Source organism: Colossoma macropomum, unplaced genomic scaffold (assembly GCF_904425465.1).
Source record: "Colossoma macropomum unplaced genomic scaffold, Colossoma_macropomum, whole genome shotgun sequence".
NCBI classification, from domain to species: Eukaryota; Metazoa; Chordata; class Actinopteri; order Characiformes; family Serrasalmidae; genus Colossoma; species Colossoma macropomum.
Window position 1 is genome coordinate 26,519,541 of NW_023494805.1, and position 22,052 is coordinate 26,541,592.

The following is a 22,052-nucleotide window of genomic DNA, read 5'->3' on the forward strand; positions in this document are numbered from 1 at the left end:
TGCTCAGCACAGGCAAGTTTGCTCACATTGTTTTGTAAGATGACAGAATTAAGTTAAGATCAGACTGAGATGTGCAAAGACAAGGAAAAAAGCAGCAAACTTAAAATTCTGGACCTAATCATCGAATCCAAAAACATATTACCACAGCCGGAAACATGTTTATGGTCTGTTCATGTCGCACCTGTGATGTACTAAAGTAACATTAGTCATTTGCTGTGACATTTTCACTAAGCCAATTTCAGCGTTTGTAGTAAAAGAACACTTAAGAAACAGATGACGACTAGGTTTTCTTTGACTTTGGATGGGTAGAAAATGACATACTTTACAGGAGGTCTCAGGTTTCATCTTTTTACCACAGCTGGAGCTTATCAAACACTGCCGTGCTGATAACGAACTGAAGGCTTGAGGTAATCGTGGATAGCAATGGTTGCTAAGAAAGTGATTGGAAGCTTAATAGTTTGATTATCCATAGTACTCACAGAAAACATTTACATTTTATTGTCTTAAAAAATCTGCTTAATAAAAATAGGCCTGTGATCACTCTGGATAGGCCCAGGCCCTTATTATCTTAAAATAGTTTACAAGTTTGCTTCACATAGTCAGAAAAGCAAATTAACAACTTTACCGACATCCGTTGAGCCACCTAGCTACCTAACGACCACGATCTAACACAACCTTTGTTAGTTTAACAGGGTTGTGATGCATTAACATGAGCTGACATTAGCTAATGTTATTTCATTAGAACAGATCTGTAATTATGTTAATTATGCAAAAAAAATGTTTTAGCTTAAAATTTTTAAGAAAAACAAGTCAAACTACTAAACATTTGGAAAAAATGTAACAGCTTCAACAGTCACTGCCAGTCATTATTAAAAATATTTACACATCTGTGGTCAGTCACATAGCCTGCTGAAAAAAGACCATTAGAACATTTTCCAGCTGCTTTTAATATTCATGTTAGCAAATAGAATACAGGATAAATAATAATAATAATAATAATCATCATCATCATCATCATCATCATCATAATGTGAAGTGTTCACTGTGGTTGATTAGCGCTACAACTCTGGGGAAAAGGCAGTTAGCATGTCTGGTTGTGCTGGATTTGATGGCCCAGAATCTTCCACCAAAGGGAAGTGGCTAGAAGAGTTGATGTCCAGGATGAGAGGGGTCAGCTGTTATTTTGCCGACATGCTTCATTGCCCTGCCATCACCTTTTTCACTTTTTCACTATTTTTCTTTTTATTTCAGTGTAAAAGGATGTGCCACTCAGGAACCCAGAGCTTAACTAATTTGAAAATAAAAATGTGACTCCAGGGGGCCCCATTCCTGTCTTTTGCCTAGAGTGCCAGAATCACTAAATCCACCTGACTGTGATGTGATGTTGAAATTAAAATGCACAAAAGGCTGAGGGAAAGCAATATTAGCAGTATCTTCAGTTATGGGTGCTTAATTCTTTGCTTCCTGAGGGCATGTAGCCACACACGCTACCATATTACTATCATGTGCTGAGAATGGTCCACCATCCAGACCATATCTAGTCAGCAGACAGACAGCCTAGAGCAGGGGTGTTATCTACTGATCCTGGACGGCCAGCACGGTAAAAAGACACCAGTTCAACTCACTGGTTAATTGCCAGGTTTAGTAGGTGTGTTTGACCAGATAAAGCACCAAGCTGCTGAACTGCAGCCCTGATAAACTGTGCAGCAACAGATGGGCTACAGTAAGTAATTGGAAACCCACAGAGTGCACAGATACAGATGTGAAAATGGCCAATGAGCAAAGCTTAAAAGTTTAAAGAAAAAGCTGCCAGTCTAAAAAACGGTAAACCGTTTTGAAACCAAAGGCCTTCAGTGAACACGTTCTGAGCGTTTTTCATGGATTTCGGATTTATTGTTAGTGCAATACTGCCGCCTAGTGTGAGGATTTGGCATGACATGAATATTTTAACAAAAGTTGAGCTATCACTGACGTATATTCCTACAAACGTTTTTGCTCTGTTTAACTGACGTCAAATCATTACTTTTACACATAGGGCCAGGCAGGGCTGAATAGCATTTTTCCTTCAGTAAATGAAATAATCATTTAAAAACAGCATTTTGTGTTTGTATCTTTGCCTAACATTAAAAGTAGTTTGATGAACTGAAACATTCAAGTGTGACAAGTATGCAAAAATACGAGAAATTGGGAAGGGCGCAAAAACTTTTTCACAGCACTGTACATATTATGCCAATGAATGTACTAACCTCCTCGGTCCCAGCACTGGAAATTTAAAAATAAACAAGGTTTTGTTATGAAACATGTTCACTGCTGCACACTATTTAACACAGTACATTTAAAACATTTTGTTTACTGGGGAGCATATAATGTTCAGCGTCCAGTCTGCTGGACATTTGGACTTAGACACATGAAATGTGAGAGTGTTTGAATCATGAACACACTAGTTATCACCAATATAACACTGAACTTTTTTCTGTTTTTACTGTATGTACAGTTGCATGGAAAAGTTCATGGTCTCCAGCAGTGTTCAATCACAGACAAACCACTGCTGTCCAGATGAACTGCTACACTAATCTTTTCTAGTGGCTGAACATACAGTAAACACAGCAAATTATTAAAATGATGACAATTATGTTTTCAAAATCTTGCAGATTCAATGTGCCTAATTTGGTGATTTAATTGAAATTACTGAAAATAAATACATAAATAAAATCTTCAATATACCCAAATGTTTAAAACAGCGTCTACTGCCACTCGTGAGTAAACATAAGCTTCTACCTTTAACAAAATAAACAAAAATCTCAAATGATAGTTGTTTGTAGGGCATGACTTTGATTATACCAATCAAAGCACAATTTACTACACCACATTACTAGACACTTAACTTTTTCTCAAAAATTGTGTATGTAGAAATAAACATCTACTAGTTTAATATTACCTTTTGCATAAGGGATCTTCTTGACGGATATACAAACAAAAAACCTTTCTGACATAGGTGTGTTTGACGTAATATGTACGACATAAAGGATAATTCAGAAGCAATGTTTAAATTGTAGTGCAGGTGGCAGGCCTCTATCTTACCAGAACTGAAGCTAGCCCAGCTGCCATGTTTGTTTTTGTTTATGACAAGATAAAAAAAAGAAAACCTTCTAATGAATGACTAATCAGTAGAAAGACAGAGCTCTGTAGGAACACATAAATGTGAGCCTGGTGACATAACAGCTTCTACAGAGCTGGAAATGCTGGGAACAAAAATGTCTAGTACATACAGCAGAGCAGATGGGCAGATGTCCCACGTTGTGCTTGTTTTGGCCAACAGAGGGGGCTTGTTGCTGCTATCTACTAACCACTTCTTGCACTTGCTCACCTAGTTTTCAAGTTCAATACCCAAATATTTCAGTGTGAAATGCAATAATTATATTTAATTACAGTTTCCCAGACATAGTCTGGAATTGCAAGAAGTTGGGAGTGAGATGGTATCATTTGTTATGTAGATGTGTATGTGTGTCTATGTGGGTCTCCATCAGTTCAGTCTGTGGGAGTTGAGGCTTGTGGAAAGAAACTGTTGCACAGACTGGCTGTGAGGGCCCGAATGCTGCGGTATTACCTTCTTCCAGATGGCAGAAGAGAGAACAGTTTGTGTGAGGGGTGTGTGAGGTCATCTACAATGCTGGTGGCTTTTGGGATGCAGCGTGTGGTTTAAATATCCATGATGGAGGGAAGAAAGATCCCGATGATCTTTTCAGCTCTCATCACTATTCGCTGAAGGGTCTTGCAGTCGGAGACGGTGCAGTACCCAAACCAGACAGTAATACAGCTGGCCATGGCAGGGGTGGCACCACACCTCCAAAAGAGGTGGGGCAAAACATCTTGTTTCCAAAGAAAAAACAGCTGGCTGAGAGACGCAATACAATTAGGCCATTGACTAAAATCGCCTTTCATGTCATGCTAATGCCTTCTTTATAAACCTTTTCAGAGGTCCGTAGTAACTAGTTACATTTACTCAAGTACATGTACCTTAGAAAAATACTGATGGATTTTTACTCTCCTGAGTATCCCTTTCCTTTGGTTTGGATGGTGGACGATAAGGGCTAAAGTGGACTAAATTACACATGTTGGTGTTTGTTTATTGATCAGAAGTTTTGCAGGGATGCAAGCACTTTGCTGACTCATCATTCTTGCTGAAGAGACTAACCACAGTAGTGTCATCAGCAAACTTTATGATGTGGTTTGAACTGTGAGCTGATGCACAGTGGTGAGTCAGCAGAGTCAACAACAGTGGACTGAGTACACTCTAGTGCTCAGTGTGATGGTGTTAAAGATGCTGCCCCTGATCCGGACTGAATGAGGTCTCTCAGTGAGAAAGTCCAGGATCCAATTGCAGAGCGAAGTGTTCAGGCCCAGCAGGCTCAGCTTTCCTGTGAGATGCTGAGGAATGATGGTATTGAGTGTCTATTGAGAGTCTTTGGCACGGCGACAACGGTAGTGGCCTTGAAGCATGCTGGTATGACAGCACTGCTCAGACAGATGTTGAAGACACAGTACCTGGTCGTTGGGTGGAGGGTGGTTTTTCTCGCTGCTACATTGTTCTGTGCTTCAAAACGTGTATAGAAGTCATTCAGCACATCTGGGAGGGAGGCATCAGTCCCTGATTGGAATCTGGTAGCAGGACGTGGCAACTCTCCCGTTCGGAAATGACACGTACTGGCATGTGCCACTTGGCAAATGACACCTGGCATCCATAACTGGTAACGAGTGGCACTGCCACTCATGCCGTGGGTAACATGCGCTGTTTTTGTTTGGCAGGGGCCACCTGTGAGTGCCACTAGTCGAGCAGCGTGAGCGGCAAGTGGCACTCGTTACCAGTTATGGATGTGCCAGTACGTGCCATTTCTGAACGGCTGAGTTGCTATTTCCTGCTGCCAGATGCCAACAAGTGACTGAACCCTTGCTGTGTCCTTGTGTACAGTGAGTACACAGTCAGGATAGATGATGGATTCAGATTTATTCTTCCAACTCAATAAGATGAAGTGATATAACTGTCTATGGTAGCTAACACTTCTTTTTCCTCTGTTCTAACAGTATAGAACACAATAGAGAGTTTCACCCCTGGCTTCATTTTCTGAATGAGGCATAGTAAAGGACAGCCAGTTAGGACAGAGATCATTTGTATATATCCGTCTTATAGTCACAGCTACAAAAACAGCCTGTATAATTCTAAGGGAAAAATGTAAAATCACAGAAAGGGGCTGTAAATTCCCAGATTACGACAATGCCAATGACACAATGAAAGAACCACAATGAAATATGCAGCCAAACATACCTCATATGGAAATTTTAGGTGTGACGGCAATGAGTAAATCGAGTAGCCTCTCTCTCAATACAGACATCATGTGGTAATATTACATTACCCCACCTCCTTGTGTGAACTAATCCTGTTTGTGTAGTACTTAAGTCAGTAATTGTTTACTGAATAGAGTAAGAAACTTTTATCCAGGTCAAACCCATTTTTAGTAGCCTAGTGGCAAGTAATGTTTTCAGTAAAGTTGGCACCAGATATCGGTATCAAGCGGAAAACAGCAGAAAATGCTGGATTGGATATTGGAGGGTTAAAAGTGTGTCCGATCTGATCCTGTAACAAATCTAGCCTGAAACAGCACACACTCACACTGTGTGATATTTTTAGTTGTGTGTTTCTTCCTGTGGGGTAGTAGAGTGTCAAGGTAGCTTGAGCGTTGTCTACTTTTTGGTGCTTATCTTAAGAAAAGTGCTTTAAAAGTTAAAGGGCCCACATCCTGCATTTTTCACATCTTATGTTGAGGTTTAGTAATGTCAACTTATGATGTTTGCTTACAATTTAACCAATACACAGTTTTAAATGTGAGTGTGTGGTGTGTGGCAATTTCTCATACATTTCAAAATGTGTTGAAGGGAGACGTTGGCAAAATGTCCAATTACAGGGGTTTTCAAACATCAAGATGGACATGTAAGATCATGTATTACTAGAAAATCATTTCAGTTTCCTGACCGCTTAGTTCATTTTAAAGCCACCTCTCCATACAGTCAACAATTTTAGAACCATAGCAACTAATTAATGGCTGAAGTAAGGTTTGAACAAATATTTTCGCTAGTGTATTTGATGTGCTTTCAGCTCCCCTGTGACATCTGGACTTGCAGACGTTACTGGTTCGTTACTGTGTTCCTGAATGCTTTCTTGACGAGGAACTGTAGTTGTATCTCTTCTCTAGAGTCCAATTCAAGGAAATATGGTGCTACAGTCCAGTGTTGAAAACCTAACCCACTTAAGCCACAACTTCTTGTACACTTACAAGGAGTATTTATTGAACATGCATGTGTGTAGCGTTTATTTCACAACCTGATTTATGTCATGCAGTTTATGTCACTATTTTGATGGTGCTTATCTTTTTAAGCAAGGTAAGTTTGTTTCCTACTTAAGTGGAACTGTGTGGCTGCATATGTGTGTGTTTCAGTGCTCTGCGCCAGCGATGTCAGGCTGAGATAACAGAGTTCAAAAGGTGAGATGTGGAATAAACTCATACTGCAGCTTCACTCAGCTATCTCACTTTGTAAAACACTACCAACCAATAGATCCTGCAAAATTTTGCTGCATTTTAATCGCAAAGAGAGTTAACCAGTGCTTAACCAGGTGAAAATGGGAACATTTTAAAACTTATTTATAATGTGAACAAAACACCAAACAGACTGAGCATAATGGCCTTCTGAAAATTATTAAAAATACATGAACCTGTTGCCTAATAACTATGCAGGATATTATGGGTGTCTTGGTAATTATTTAAAAAAATAATTGTTTGGTGACATTTTCTATTTGTGAGCAGACAAACATAACTTTTTTGTGTACATCGGGCAGTCACTCCCAGTGCAGACATCCTGTGGTAATATTACATTACTTCACCTCCCCATGTAAGCATAATCCTGTCTGAATAGTAAAACCCCATTTCCAAAAAGATTGGGACGCTGTGTAAAATGTAAATAAATGTAAATAAAAACAGAATGCAATGATTTGCAAATCTCATAGACCCATATTTTATTCATAAAAGAAAATAGAACACATACTAGATGACGATAGCAAGACGTTTTACCATTTCATGAAAAATTTTAACTCATTTAGAACTTGATGGCAGCAACACATCTCAAAAAAAGTTGGGACAGGGGCAACAAAAAGCTGGAAAAGTAAGTGGTACTAAAAAAAACAGCTGGAGGAGTGAATTGCTACTAACTGACATGGGTATAAAAAGAACATTTTAGAGAGGCAGATTCTCTCAGCAGCAAAGATGGGCAGAGTTTCACCAACCTGCGAAAAACTGCATCTACAAATTGTGGAGCAATTTCGGAAAAATATACCTCAGCGTAAAATTGCAAAGACTTTGGATATCCCACCATCTACAGTACATAATATCATCAAAAGATTCAGAGAATCTGGAGAAATCCCTGTACACAAGGGACAAGGCCGACGGTCAATATCATTGTCTGTGAACACCGTTTGCTGTGCAATCCACAAATGCAAGTCAAAGCTGTATCATGTAAAAAAGAAACCATATATCAACACAATCCAGAAACGCCACTGTCTTCTCTGGGCCAAAGCTCATTTAAAATTGACTAAGGCAAAATGGAAAACTGTTCTGTGGTCAAATCAAAATTTGAAATTCTTTTTAAAAACCATGGACGCAGTGTCCTGCAGACTCAAGAGCAGAGGGACCATACAGCTTGTTATCGGCACACAGTTCAAAAGCCTGCTCTGGTGGTATGGGGTTGCATTAGTGCCTATGGCGTGGGCAGCTTACACATCTGGAAAGGCACTATCAATGCTAAACAGTATATAGAGGTTTTAGTACAGCATTTGTTCCCACCCAGACAACGTCTCTTTCAGGGAAGGCCTTGTGCATCTCAGCAAGACAATGCCAAACCACATACTGCATCCATCACAACAGCATGGCTTCACAGAAGAAGAGTCTGACTGCTGAACTCTCCGGCCTGCAGTCCAGACCTTTCACCAACAGAAAACATTTGGTGCATTATGAAATGAAAAATTCTGCAAAAAAGACCCAGGACTGTTGAGCAGCTAGAATCCTACATCAGACAAGAATGGGACAACATTCCTCCCCCAAAACTCCAGCAATTGGTCTCCTCACTTCCCAGACGTTTACAGATCGTTGTTAAAAGAAGAGGGGACGCTACACAATGGTAGACATCGCCCTGTCCCAACTTTTTTGAGACATGTTGCTGTCATCAAGTTCTAAATGAGTTAATATTTTTCATGAAACGGTAAAATGTCTCACTTTCAACATCTGATATGTGTTCTATGTTCTACTGTAAATAAAATATGGGTCTATGAGATTTGCAAATCATTGCGTTCTGTTTTTATTTACATTCATTTACATTTACATCCAAAGCATCCCAAATTTTGGAACTGGGGTTGTACTTCAAGGATTGTTTACTAAATAGAGTATAAAAGCAAAAAGTAGGACCCATCAGTGCCATGAATAGTGTCTACATTTGTACGATAAACCAACGACACAAATCTTTCTTAACAATCCCATGTTTTATTTATCAAAGTATTAAAACTGTGGCAAGAAAACACAAAATGCAGAAAAAAAAGAGAGAATCCGACTGGAACTGAAAACTGGACAACAAAAGAGAACTAAAAGGCAGTTATTATATTATTATGATAATTAGTTGTTACATAGCTTAAGATGCTTAAGATGCATTAATGTTTGCTTTTACACAGGTTTTGTCTTCCCTCTTAAATGCTCTGGACATTTTGAACTTTCAAACAGTAAAAGGCCAGATTCCTTTGGCAGTGCGCTTAGGCACGAACCTGCTGAGTAACCACAGTTGTGATGACCTGTGGCGAAGTTGTGGCGCGAGCACGGATCTTTATCTCGCGAGACATCTGGCACCAGGCACATGGGTAGCAGAAACACAGTGTGCAGCAGTCATCACACCAGGAGCCCTGAGAGAGAAACGGAAAGAGAAATGGAGAGAGAGATTTATGAAATCTTTTGTATGCTCTCATTGATCACAATCTATTCTTTGTAGATATGAAAAAACTGTGGTCAGCCGAGTGTTTTTTTACATGAATGCCGTAGCGCTCTCTTATCTTGCTGCGGAGGCAGCAGGAGAGGCTCAGGCAACAGTCCAGAAGGGGCAAGCAGAAACACCAGCCGAACTGAGAAACGGTCTGACACTGCAGGCAGGGGAAACACCACAAACCACAGCAACCTGCAACAAACGCAGAATGAAGAGGTTAGTGCACTGAAAATTTCAAGACACTTCTTCAAGTCCCTTGTCCACTTCAAAGATGTTATTTCATATGTAAGAATAAAACAAAGATTAATACTTAAATTATTTTGATCAGGATCAAGAAAAAAGATTAACAATATACTAAATGCTAATTTACACATTGTAAACTTAATACACTTTAAGCAGGGCTGGATCTGGCCTTGTGGGGGCCCCAGCTGATAGACGGCAAAATCTGAGGCTAACTAATAACATTGACTACCACAAGCTGTCTAAATAATACCCATTTATAACTGGCTAGTTTGTGTACTGCTGATGATTGGATGCTTGTTTGGGGTTCTAATAAGTTACGATTTAAATTACAGATAACCTTCTCAGCATTCTTGTCTTACGACGCAGTATTTTCTCCTACCCAGCTAACTTTAAGCATATTTCGATCTAACCCTGGTGTCAGTGATGAGAACATTGCTTTTTTACCTTTAAAATGCTTTACTTTTTATATATTTAGGTAGGATAATTTCTTTCTCGTTATTTGACTGTTCATCATAAACCTTGCACTTTCATGTTGCTCATGCACAAAGATTAACCACAGAGTATCTAAACCTGGACTAAATGAGAAATTTGTTTACCGCTGTTGTAAATTATGTTTACAAATTCATGTGTACAAAGGAATCTGCATTTGTTCATTCTGGGGGCATGATTAACATTAACCCCTTACTCAAGCAACTTAGACAACATAATGGTACAGCAGGCGTGCCCATACTTTTGTGGCTTGAGTTCTACTTTTTTCCAGTGGACAGGTCATCATGATCTACCTTAAAAAAATAATGCTAACCCTATTCTGATAGGATTTGCACTGAATGGTGTCAGCCAGGTTTGTGTAGGCTGGACCACTTTTTTCTTCCTGAGTTCACTTTTTGGTGGGAATTCTTTGTCTGGGCATTTCCTTTCTTTGGAAGTGTGATGGCAACTTTACAAATCAAGCAGATGCATTTGGAGTTGTACATTGTACAAAATTGTCCTCCTCCCACTCTGCATAAAAGAGTTAGTGCAGGTTACAAAAGGACAAAAATGGCACTACATGAACTGGCTACTGATAAATGAAAACTTTCTAGATTGCTAGAGAGGCAAACTTACAGCAGTGCTGTAGGCGGGCTGTGGTGTAGCTATGGTAACAAGCAGTAAATTAAAGAGACAGCGGCCACATTTTACGTCAGTCAATCTCGTTGACCCGCCTGCCGCCAAAAGCAGTAAGAAAGTGTTTTTGAGGCATCATCTACCAACGTGCAGTGTGATCGACATATTGGACACCCATGTGGTACAATAATAAGCCAGAAGTTATTAGGTGGCCCCCTGCTTGCCATAAGGCCCCAAACAGCAACTTTTGCCGCATGTAGAGTCAGCACGGCTTAAATCTAATAATCTTTTAACAAAAGATAATTTTAATAATTTTAAACAGCTAAACTATGTAAATAAAATTAATAGATTCAAATAAAATTAATTACAATGTCATGTACTTTATAAAATGTACTTTATACAACTGTTCAAAGTTCAGTCTTAGAAGCTGATTGCACTTTCTGCTTTGCCCAATCCAAGTAATCCCAAACACATTCAGTGATCCTGAGGTCTGGAGGTGAACAGTCTATTGTTCTGAGGCCACCAGCAGCTACTTTGTTTGATTTGCGAATGTTCTGCCTTTTTCTCTATTTCCTTTTCTCAGTAACAGCTTAATGACAGCTACACATCCATTCAGACTCATGGGGTTTAGTTGTCTTCTCTCAGTGGAAGGATGGACAGAAACATTCTCTATAAAGAGTCCCATTTTCTCTATATCTATAAGATTTATATGTAAGATTTTTTTAGAACTCCTGTTTTGAAATGATTACTTTTTCATTTACTTTTCATCTGATTTATTTTATTTTGTATAGAAGCAGATTATTTAGTTACCATCCAATGCCTCATTTGACTAATGAGATCATTAAATTAAATCAGGTGTGCTGCTGATGGAATTTAACAAATCTAAGCAGTGACTGGAGTGAGCACAGAGGAGCCGAATCTGGGTTCTTCTAACTGTATTTTTCTAAACAAGATATTAATAACTTTCTTGAAAACCGTAATTTCTTGTTGTGTTATACTGTGTTTATGTTTATTTGTATTTATTCAAACATTAGGACCCCTTATTACAAGCGGGATGACTGATTATAGCACTTACAGCAAGAAACATCCTTTCTTCAAACGATGACTTGGATGCTTCTTTTATTTAACTGTAAAGTTTTGAACTGTTAACATGCTGGAGGTGCTCCCATTACTTGAGGATGTTAACATAAGACATATGCAAAGAATGTGACAAGTCACTGGTTATTACTAAAGTTTGTGGTTATTTTCTAGTTATGAAAATACTGCCAGTGAAGCTGAAAAAGATTTACCGGAAACTAACAAAACACAAACAGCTTTCCACATAAAGTGACATCATGATGTTAATAAAATCAAAGAGCAGTACTGTTTGCTCAATAGCAGTACTATGGATTTTGAAATATTTTATTCATTTTGTTAATGCGGTTTTAGTCTGACAGTGAAATATGTTAGGAAATGGATGAATATCCTGATACTGAGATACCCAGGCATGAATATCATATTAAACATTGTAAACTTTTGAGCATATACTGGATGTGGCCAAGAGCATTCTCTTATCTTAATGAAAGAAAATAACAAAAAAAATTAAGTAAAAATAACACATCTTCTACAGACAATATATTTGTGCTTATTTTAATGCACAGTTATTAAATTACTGTTTATTTGCTGAATTGAACAAATTGAGGAAAAATAAATAAAACCCCAAATGTGGCCTGTGCAAAGGTTTTGGCACATTTATGTTTTTTTCCAATATGTTATATTCAGCAAATAAATAGAAACTGTGCACTAAAATTTGTAGAAAAAAATGTAAAATGTAAGTTTTCCCCCTGTAGAGATTGTATTAACTTATTTTCACTTCATTTTCACAAAAATCAACAAAACAACAAAACGGCTGTGAAGGTTGGCAGGAGTGCGTGGAGTAACGCTTAGAGTAAACGTTACCATGACAGCGAACAGCACGTGAGGTCCAGACCAGTTTCTGCTCCGCCATGTTGAGCGGTGTAAACTTTCGCCGTGACGCGACGCACATGCGCAGAACATACTTACACGTTCCGATTGGAATGTAATCGGATTCAGGCGTTTACATGGCTATTATTCTTCTATTTAACGGATTATTTAGAAGTTTACCCACCTCGTTTAATCAGATAGAAATTGTATTCCGAATGGCCTCAATCGGATTAGACTATTCCGATTGAGGTGTTTACATGGACGTATTCTATTCCGATTGAGCTATTAGTCGGATTATTAACGGATTATCAGGCTGCATGTAAACGTGGCTAATACCCCTCTCGGCTCAGAAGCTTTCAAAAGAGCAGAGAGAGAGGGAACAGAGAGAAAGGAGAGGGACGAGCAGCAGCATGAAAAACTGACGAGCTGCAAAGCTCAAGCTGGAGAAAAGGACTGAAAAGTCTAGTAGCTGCAGAGAGGTGGCCAGTTTTGGTTCAGTTTTGGTTTTGTTTATGTTGTGTTTTGTGAATGAAAATAAAAAATATGCTTGCTGCAGATGTTTCTCCTTCCTGTACCTAGGGTAGCACAGGCTGTGCTACAGCGGTGCTGAAACCACTGAAACAGAACACAGACATGCCGAGGGAGTCTCCACAGCAAAGGAGTAAGCAATCTGGGCGCTTGTCCACTGGCACCTCGTCGGTCAATGGCTGCAGGCTGCTCTCCACCACACAGACAAGGCAGTAAAGGCAACATGAGGAGCAGCAGATGGCTAAGCGCCAGCTGCTCAGGAGCCTGCTGGCAGAGCGGTATTCCTCAGCATGCCCGGGGCAGGAGCCCTACTCTCATCTATCCTTTGACCTCCCCTCCCTGCTGTAAGAAGGATCGGAGCTCTCCTTCCATCCGTCTTTAAAAAGAGCAGAGAGGGAACAAAGAGAGAGGAGAGGGACCAGCAGCAGCATGAAAGACTGACGAGCTGAAAAGATCATGGAGAAAAGGCCTGAAAAGTCTAGTAGCAATGGTGAGGTGGCCAGTTTTGGTTTTGTTTATGTTGTGTTTTTTGAGTGGAAACCAAAATTTGCTTGATGCAGACATTTCTCCTGCCTCCAGTGTCCTTCCTGTACCCCCGGTAGCACAGGCCATGCTACAGTCACCCTCTGTTCTGGTACTACTCCTCTTCCTTCTCGTCTAATCCTTCTATTCACACGCACACACAGACACACACACACTCTCTAATTTACTTGCATAAAATAAAGTGAGACGTTAGCGATTCTTATCAGAAGTGCAGCTATGAACATCGGAAAACACCACGCCATTTCCGTTTGCAAGTTTGAGACTTCCGTATGGCACTTTGTGTGCGTGGTTTGTGGCCAGTACCTTCAGCTACAAACCACGAAAACAGGATGTATGACCAATGAAGACTTACATTTGTATATTTCAGCTCAATAACGAAAAGCTGTTATATGTATATGTTGTATTTTCATTATGAATGACCAATTAGTGAAAATGATCTAGTTTTGGCTACTGATTTCTGTAAGGCACCTTCTGTACAGCGCGCTTTTTCTCATTCGGCCTGTGAGCTTGTACTGACCGAATGGAATGAAAGACTAAGCTATATTTTTGTACTTAACATGGTGCTTGTAGACCTTATAATTTTATTTAAAACCTTTGGCACAAAATTTACTCCATAGTTATTGAGTTACTGCAGCCTTCCTGTCAGCTTGAATAAGTCTAGCCATTTTCTTCTGACCTCTGTCATCAGCAAGATGTCTCTGCTCATAGAACTGCTCCTAATGTTTTTCTTCATTTTTCACACCTTTCTGTGTAAAATGCAGAAAATCCCAGGAGTTCAGCAGTTTAGTACTCAAACCACCTCATCTGGCTCCAACAAACATATCACACTGAAAAAAAATGAACTTGGCCCTTAGTAAATTTTACATAATAAAATTGTGCATGTTTTTCTCAATTTAAATGTGTTTTTGCTTCAACATTATGGTCTTCAAGTGTCAAGTGGTAGAAGTAATTATTATACATTAGTGCTGCACGGTATACCGATACTTGAAAAGTATCGCGATACTTCGTCATTAAAAACGGTACAGTACCCCATTTATTTGGTACCGGTACTAAATGAATGAGCGTGTTTTAAAATAAGAGCAGTATTTCCAACGAGTGCCACAGGGGCAGTGTGCGCGCACAGGACAGAGTCAGAAGAAAACGCGTAGCATGGCTGCTAATACCAGCGATTTCGCAGACCGTCCTCGGCTTGTAGAAAAAGCACACGCGCGAAGCGAAATATGGAATTATTTTGCATACACATCTGACAGTCAGGGCAACCCCGTGGACACATCAAAACCGGCCTGCAAAAGATGCTTTAAACATGTACAGACCAAAGGAGCCAACGCCTCCAACTTAGCAAAGCATCTTTCTGACAGACATGCAGAGTTCTTTAAAGAATTCAGAGAACGTCAGGTTAGTGAATATGATATAGCTATAACAATTACATCAAGCTCAAGTCAGACGAGTGGGAGTCTTTTTGTGTCAGTCTTTCTCATGAGGCAGTTTAGGGCAGTGATAACTGTTTAAGTTAACTGACTTTATCTTTTTTGGTAACTACCAATGTGGCGAACTGGTAACGTTATGTTTACGCTAACTTCCATGCTGCTAAATATCAGGCGTTCACAAGTAGATCAGCACCAGTTATAAATAGGCCTGTCGCGATAATCACGTTATCGACTTATCGTATGATAAATGAATATGACGTCGATAATTTCGACCTCGATAATGCCGCTGTGTTTATTTGCGTGTATTTAAGCAGATACGTTTAACCAGGCGCGCTGCTCTGTTCTCCCGTCTGCTCTGAGGCGAGTAGCCAAACACAGAGAGAGAGAGATCTGTAACGTCTGTTTTAACACAAGTCAAAACCGCTTTAGTTTTCCCGCGTGTACTACGAGGCAGCGCGGGAAAGTTCCAGACCTTCACGCACGCCACGTCTGGGCTTGCAGCGCGCTCGGATTGAAAATATGTGGTCAGTCAGTCAGCTATTTACCCTATCTGACTCAAACTCAATCAGAGCTGCTGTTGACCGTGTGAATGAGCCTCGTGAGGAATCAGACTCATCCCCCCAGTCCATCACTACAGCAAACGGCCCTATCAGCATAACCGGTGACTGGTCTATCTTTATATGGTAAATATGATCCGATCCGTGACCCTAAAACCAGGATCCTTTCTGATCACTGAGTTTGCGAGGAGATCCCGTTAACACGATTGAGCTGGTATGTCGACTTTATTTAAAAACAGTGTTTAATATGTATGTGCATATGTATACACACGTACACATACAATAAAATCGTTTATCGCGATAAATCCTGGGACAATTTATCGTCCATTAAAAAACAATTATCGTGAAATATCGTTAAAGAAATTCCATAAACTCAAGGATACATAGGACATCAGATCACTGCACACAATGTAATAACAATGTGACCTTTCTAATTTAATTATTTTTAATAATCAAAATATTAATGTTACAAAATGTACATATTGATTGCCAAAAACGCACCTACATGCATAAAACACACACAAACTGCATTTTTTATTGAGCATGAAAATAAACATAAAATAAACAATGACATGAACTGTAAGTCAGCTCAAACTCAGGATTATTTGTTTGCACATTACTGAACATAAATGACTCAATACATGTCTATGGCATAGGTCTGTGCTCTACTGACAACATTTATTTATTTATTTTTTAGTCAAATTATATGCAAAAATTACAATTACAAATAAAAAGTAGTTTACAATCTACATAGGTTATCAAACTGAAGACTGAAATAACTGAAGTCTTATAACTTATCCATATATCAGAGAGCAAACACTGAATAAACCTCACATTGTTAAACTGTTCTGTTTATTAATAAAAAAAAAACAAAGAATTTCTAAGTTCTATGTTCGATCATTATTATTCCATTATTTTTCCTGATGTTTTAGTTTTTTGCTGTGGTATCGTTTCAGTATCGGTATTGAGATATTTAGGCAGGTATTGTATCGAAAGTTATAAGTTTGGTATCGTGACAACACTATTATACATTGATTTTGATGCTCAATAATGCACAAATCCTAGACAGGGAATCCTGATAGCTATATTGATTAAAAGAACCTTGATGTGACTTAAATATCATAGTTGGTTTCAAACTAAAATAATGTTCACAAAATTAAAACAAATAGCTAAATATGAGTCAAATAATATATATTATTGTAAGACTATTAAATTTCAGCCAAAATAATGCACTGTTATGTTCTTCCACATGGTGAGATAAAACATGAAGGTAACGCGATAAAACATTAAAGTAAAGCTTATGTTTGAGATAAAATGTTAACATGGTCTTTCATTTCATTTTATGTAAATGTACTCTTTGTTTATAGGTTAAGGCTTAACAAGGTTGTTGAGTGCCATGTTTTAAAGGATTCTGTTCTAAGTCTCTGGTAAGTGCATTTTTATGATCCAGATTTGATATTTAACTATGCGGCTATTTGTTTTGTAAAGCTACTTTTTATTTATTTGTTTTATTGTTCAAATTAGTAATAATTTTTCAGTCTCTAAAATGATTGTGTTTTGATGTTCATATGTTTCTTTTATCTGTTCCTTGCACGCTTGTCAAGTTCATGTATAGTTGAAGGTATATTCTAACAAGTGCAATCAATATGTGCAGGTGAAGAATGTCCACCGTAAAAGAGAAGCCATCATAAAAGCTCTTTGTCCGCACCTGAATGATGATGATGGATTTCTTATCAAGGAGTACAGGGTAAGTCAGAATGTGACCTAAGCACATCACCATCATTCTAATTCACTTCTAATTTCTAACTAAGGTAAATTCATCTTATTTCATATTTGTGCTCTTTTAAATACCGTGTGTGTCTTCCAGGCACCTCAGTTCTTATATCAGTTGCTAATAACATTTGCTTAATAAAATCAGTCCCCTCCCATCTGTGTAGTAAATCCAAATCGAAACGCGGCGTTGGTGCGTTAGTATGTTAGCACCAACCATAGATTGTAGGTGCTAATGTGAGAAGGGTGAACTAGAACTATCCATTTTGTAATGTGTATTTTACGATTGAATGGAGGTTTGTGGAGATGGGGGCTGATTTTATTTAGATTCATCATAAAATAAGTATTTGATATTAAAAAAACTGTCGGAGGTGCCTGGAAGTATTTAGAAGAGCTCAAATGAGAAATAAACTGAACTTACTCTTTATGGAGCAAGAGTACAATGGAGTTTAGTATTAATAACAAGATTTAATTTGTAGGACATTCATGGTGAAGACATATTGAGAGACCAGCACAGCACTGAAATGGACATTCATGTCATCAGAAGAGGGTGGAGCTCTAGGAGAATATGAAGACGTTGACGCTGATGGAAACATTATTGTAGGAAACATCAAATCAGTTGCACCAGACTGCAGCAATGCTTGGAGTAATCTATGCACTGAATATGGCTTACCACAATGGGTGGAAATGCTGCTATGAATTTGTACATTCCTCATGCCAAAGGATGGTGCAAAGCTCTCCCCTAATATTCTTGGTTTGCAGAACAAAATCTTGGGACAGTCAAAGTAGGCTGTCCATTTTGGAAATATATGGAACTTTTCACACAACATCTCTTTTAAAATTCAGTGACATTTCAATGATTTTCTATACAACACGTCAAGATCCTGGTCATATTTAAGAACAATTTGTCTTAAAACAGCATGCAGTTAAATTTTAGAGTCTTTTTTTGCTAAAGCTGTACAAAGTAGCCTTTTGAACAATTTGAGCTCTATAAATTTTCACCCCAAATTTGCATAGCCTAACAAGCAAAATAAGGTTGTGCTAACTAGAGGCAGTGCTTGACAAGAAGGCTGTACTCTGTAGGCACCTATTTCTGGGGCATTATTTTGATCATTGATGACAACTGGATATTGTATAAAGTCATATAACATTAATACTGTGTTATTGTGCTGTTCTATTTTAAATATCTACTGTTGTAAAGTTGCACTTAAGGTTAGTGTTATCATTACATAATTACTGAATGTTACTTCATTGTTTCACAAATTCTGGGCCAGTACTTAAGACTTAATTAATTGTGATTAAAGGCACACACATTTAGGTGAATGTGTTTATAATTGCAGTGTTCTGTTTGAAGCTTATTGTTGTATGTAAAGTTGCATTTTAGCTTGTGTTGCCTGCTAGACAAGCAATAATGTATTGATAGCGGTGCACTTTTAGAGAAGTATTTAGTCTATTTTTTTACTACTCTGCTTTATTTTGTCTACAGTCTTATTTTATTACTTAATATTCAGTGTTTTTCTATAGTGGTAAAGCAAATGTGTATTTTAGTTGATCCTAATATACATGTGCATTTGATTTTAACTAAAAAAAGTTATCTACAATCTACGTAATTTGCTTAAGTAGAAAGAACATGATTCATTTTAGTTAAAGTTACTGAAGTTATTGAAGTAAATCCAGCAAAATAGAGTTAAGTTGACATTGCTTATAGGTAATGAGTAAATGTTACTCAAATTATATATCTGAATGTAGATAATTTAATTTCGTGCAAAACTTTGACGAAAAAAAATTAAGTAAATTTCAAAGAGTCATTTTTTTGAGTGCATGGTAATTTTTCACCATTAAGATGTTTGACATGAACCTTAATGGAAGGGCATGAATAACTGGCTGATTGGATAATTTGGATAACTGCATGACTGAGCAGGTGTACTGGTGTTCCTAAAAAAGTGTGGTGAGTGTAGCTTTCCCATATTAACAAATAATTTTTACTGCAGGACCTTCCGCATTACATTCATGTACACTGAAGCTAAGAACATTTTATACTTCTCCTGTAAAATGACCATTTCATAGGTGCACGGTTTTGTTACAGGTGTGATATGTTGGTTAATAACCACCCCATGTTTGCCAAAGAATTAAATTACCCCATAATTCTACCTTGATGCACATCCATGTGTGTACTGACTTACATGTGCCCATGTCTGAGCAGCAGTCGCAGAGGCCTGTGGTCCATGTTCCAGAACTATTCATTGTGTAGTTTGTCACTGAGACAACCTGTTGCTGGACTGCCATGACTATTACTAGAGAGAGAGAGAGAGAGAGAGAGAGAGAGAGAGAGAGAGAGAGAGAGAGAGAGAGAGAGAGAGAGAGAGAGAGAGAGAGAGAGAGAGAGAGAGAGAGAGAGAGAGAAATGTAACTGGAGATCATAGTGTTGAGCATCACATGCTGTACTCAAAGACAAATCACGAGTTAATGTGATGATGACTAAATCTGACTAGCTAACAATGGTCACACTGGTTTGAGCAGAAAACACATCTAGCTACTGTTGAAAAAGGCAACTTAGCCAAGTAACTTCACAATGTAAAGAATCAGTCTTATCTGAAGACAAACATTTTTCTCAGTACTGAGACAGTGACTTGTTTGGAATTTTCTCACCAAAAAAATTGGAAAATGAACTTCAAAAAACACAAAAATGGAGAAGTGGTCAGGATTTCAGATGTGTTGGATAAAACCTTCAAGATCAGTTAATTTTACCACCCATAAACAAGCCTACGATTAAGGGCTGGCTTCTTCTTCTTCAAACCTAGTCTTGGGACTGAACTTCAGTAAATCCTTATTGGAGTGTTTTTTTTAGTCTGGACTTAATACTAACATGGGTCTGAGAAACTTGCCCCAAACATTTTATGAAGCATTTATCATGAAGGTTATACATGGAATGCCAAAATGCTAAAACCTGAGCATAATGACTAATTTGAGTCTGATAAGACTTAATTTAACTTAATTTCATTACTTTAAAAAAGTATATACTGTACTTTACTCTAATAAAGTCCAATAAAAATCTAACTCTGAGTACATTTGTTTTTATGTTTTTGTAAGTCCCTTCAATGTAGATCTACTAAATTCCATGAACATCTTGCCTACTGCACTACATTGACTGGTGCTGTCAGTGAGGGCTGTGGATTCATGGCTTGGTCATTGTAGGCAAGTCAAACTAGCATCTTACTAGGCAAACAAATAATGTTCAATATGAAAGAGATTTTTGTCTTTTAGGCACTTACCTGTGGTGTTTTTCGTGTGGTGTGTATGCTGAAAATCCTTTAAATTCTCTAGGGACTGAAAGCAGTTTATGGAGGCAGGGAACTTTTCCTCTGGTGGAAGCTACGAAAATGCCCCCAGCAGAGCATCCACTGAGTGCAGGAGGCCACGCTGTACACCATGAGGACGATAACGGCCACGCCTCCACACTCACCCCACAGCGTACCCTGTAAACACACTGGCTCTCTGAGACGTCTGGTAATGCTTTTTTAAAACACGTCGGTTAGACTTCTGTGCTATGCAGTACTTGTGACTCTAAAAAGTGCTGTGTTAGATAACAACACACTTACACACTTCTTTTAAGTTATTCTGTTTTCTGATTTAACACATTCTTTGTTAAAAGTAACACAAAACGTGTTATCCATGGGTGGGCACAGAAATATTTCAACACATTTTGTGTCAAAAGTTGCTCACACACTGATGTGTCTAGTTAGAGACAGAATGTGTTGTATTTTAACAAATCTGTGTTTAGACTATGGGAGAAGGACGGTATATGAATCACTGAAACAAAAACATCTTATGGTACAACATAAAGAAGTTCATGCACATAAAAGGAGACGCAGCGCAACTTCTTTTTGCTTTTGCTGCCCCTCTGAGGCAGAAAACCACATGAGCAGCCTATAGCTTCTGTAGTGTTTTGCCATGGCTGAGTTAAAAAAAAAAGGTATAATTCCTCAGGATGGTTATCTATACATAATGACTATTCGCACAACTTAGAAATATACTTATTATCTGTGTTTAAATGGTTAAATCATACTGTTTATGCCATGGAGTCGAGTGACCCTTTTAAGAAATGATATCTAACAAAAACATAAGTTGTTGAGGTCATACACCAAATTTGCGATAGTAGCCTGCATGAATTACTGACTTCCTTGTACTAAGCTGTGGAAATGGGCGGAATTATGGCTGGACAATGTCTTTGTTTACTTGACTCATGATCAATAGGCATAATTCACAGAACAAGGTTTTCTCAGTTTTCCCAGATAATTTGAGTCCAAAGATGTGGATCCTCCAAGAGCCAAAGACCTGACGGACATTCCTATTGGACAATCCTCATCTTTTGCGCTCAAATTATCTGGGAAAACTGAGAACACCTCCTTTGTGAAATTCCCCTCCTTGGATCTGAACTCTCCAGACTGATAGCTTTATTACAGAGCTTCTTTTAGTTGATATGGTTTAGACAGATAGGAGACAAATGCATGTGTACCTCACTCACTCATCACCTAAGCTGCTTATCCTTCTGGATTGTGGGGGGTGCAGGAGCCTATTGCATGTGTACCAAAAAGTGTTAAATTTATAGTGCATGAGTGTACATAGAGGGAACCATTACATCACCAAAACAATAAATCATGCAAAGTCTGCAGCTGGCAATGTAATTCTGGTGTTGATGACCTGATGGATAATTTTCAACATATGGAAATGAAAATAAAACAGGATCTTTCATAGCTTTTTTCACTAGTAGCCATATTAGCACAGCTGATTGTCTTGATGTTTCTATTTTTATTCCATTTTTTATGTTTCAAGTTATACACAGTTAGCAACGGTCAAACTAATTAGA

General features: G+C 38.4%; 1 protein-coding gene and 1 long non-coding RNA gene across 2 annotated transcripts; one reads left to right on the plus strand and one right to left on the minus strand.

The window, feature by feature from the left end:
• Nucleotides 1-8,377: 8,377 nt before the first annotated feature.
• LOC118825873 (cornifelin homolog B-like) lies at nucleotides 8,378-20,624 on the minus strand. Its single transcript, XM_036596725.1, has 4 exons — nucleotides 20,458-20,624; nucleotides 19,369-19,479; nucleotides 9,116-9,261; nucleotides 8,378-8,992 (listed from the first exon to the last, which is right to left on the minus strand). The coding sequence occupies exons 2-4, from the start codon at nucleotides 19,469-19,471 to the stop codon at nucleotides 8,846-8,848; spliced, it is 396 nt and encodes a 131-aa protein (XP_036452618.1). The 5' UTR covers nucleotides 19,472-19,479; nucleotides 20,458-20,624; the 3' UTR covers nucleotides 8,378-8,845.
• Nucleotides 9,176-18,289, plus strand: LOC118825874. Its single transcript, XR_005008699.1, has 5 exons — nucleotides 9,176-9,285; nucleotides 12,940-13,378; nucleotides 16,783-16,842; nucleotides 17,070-17,162; nucleotides 17,665-18,289. It is a non-coding gene; the product is annotated as an uncharacterized LOC118825874 (long non-coding RNA).
• Nucleotides 20,625-22,052: the final 1,428 nt, after the last annotated feature.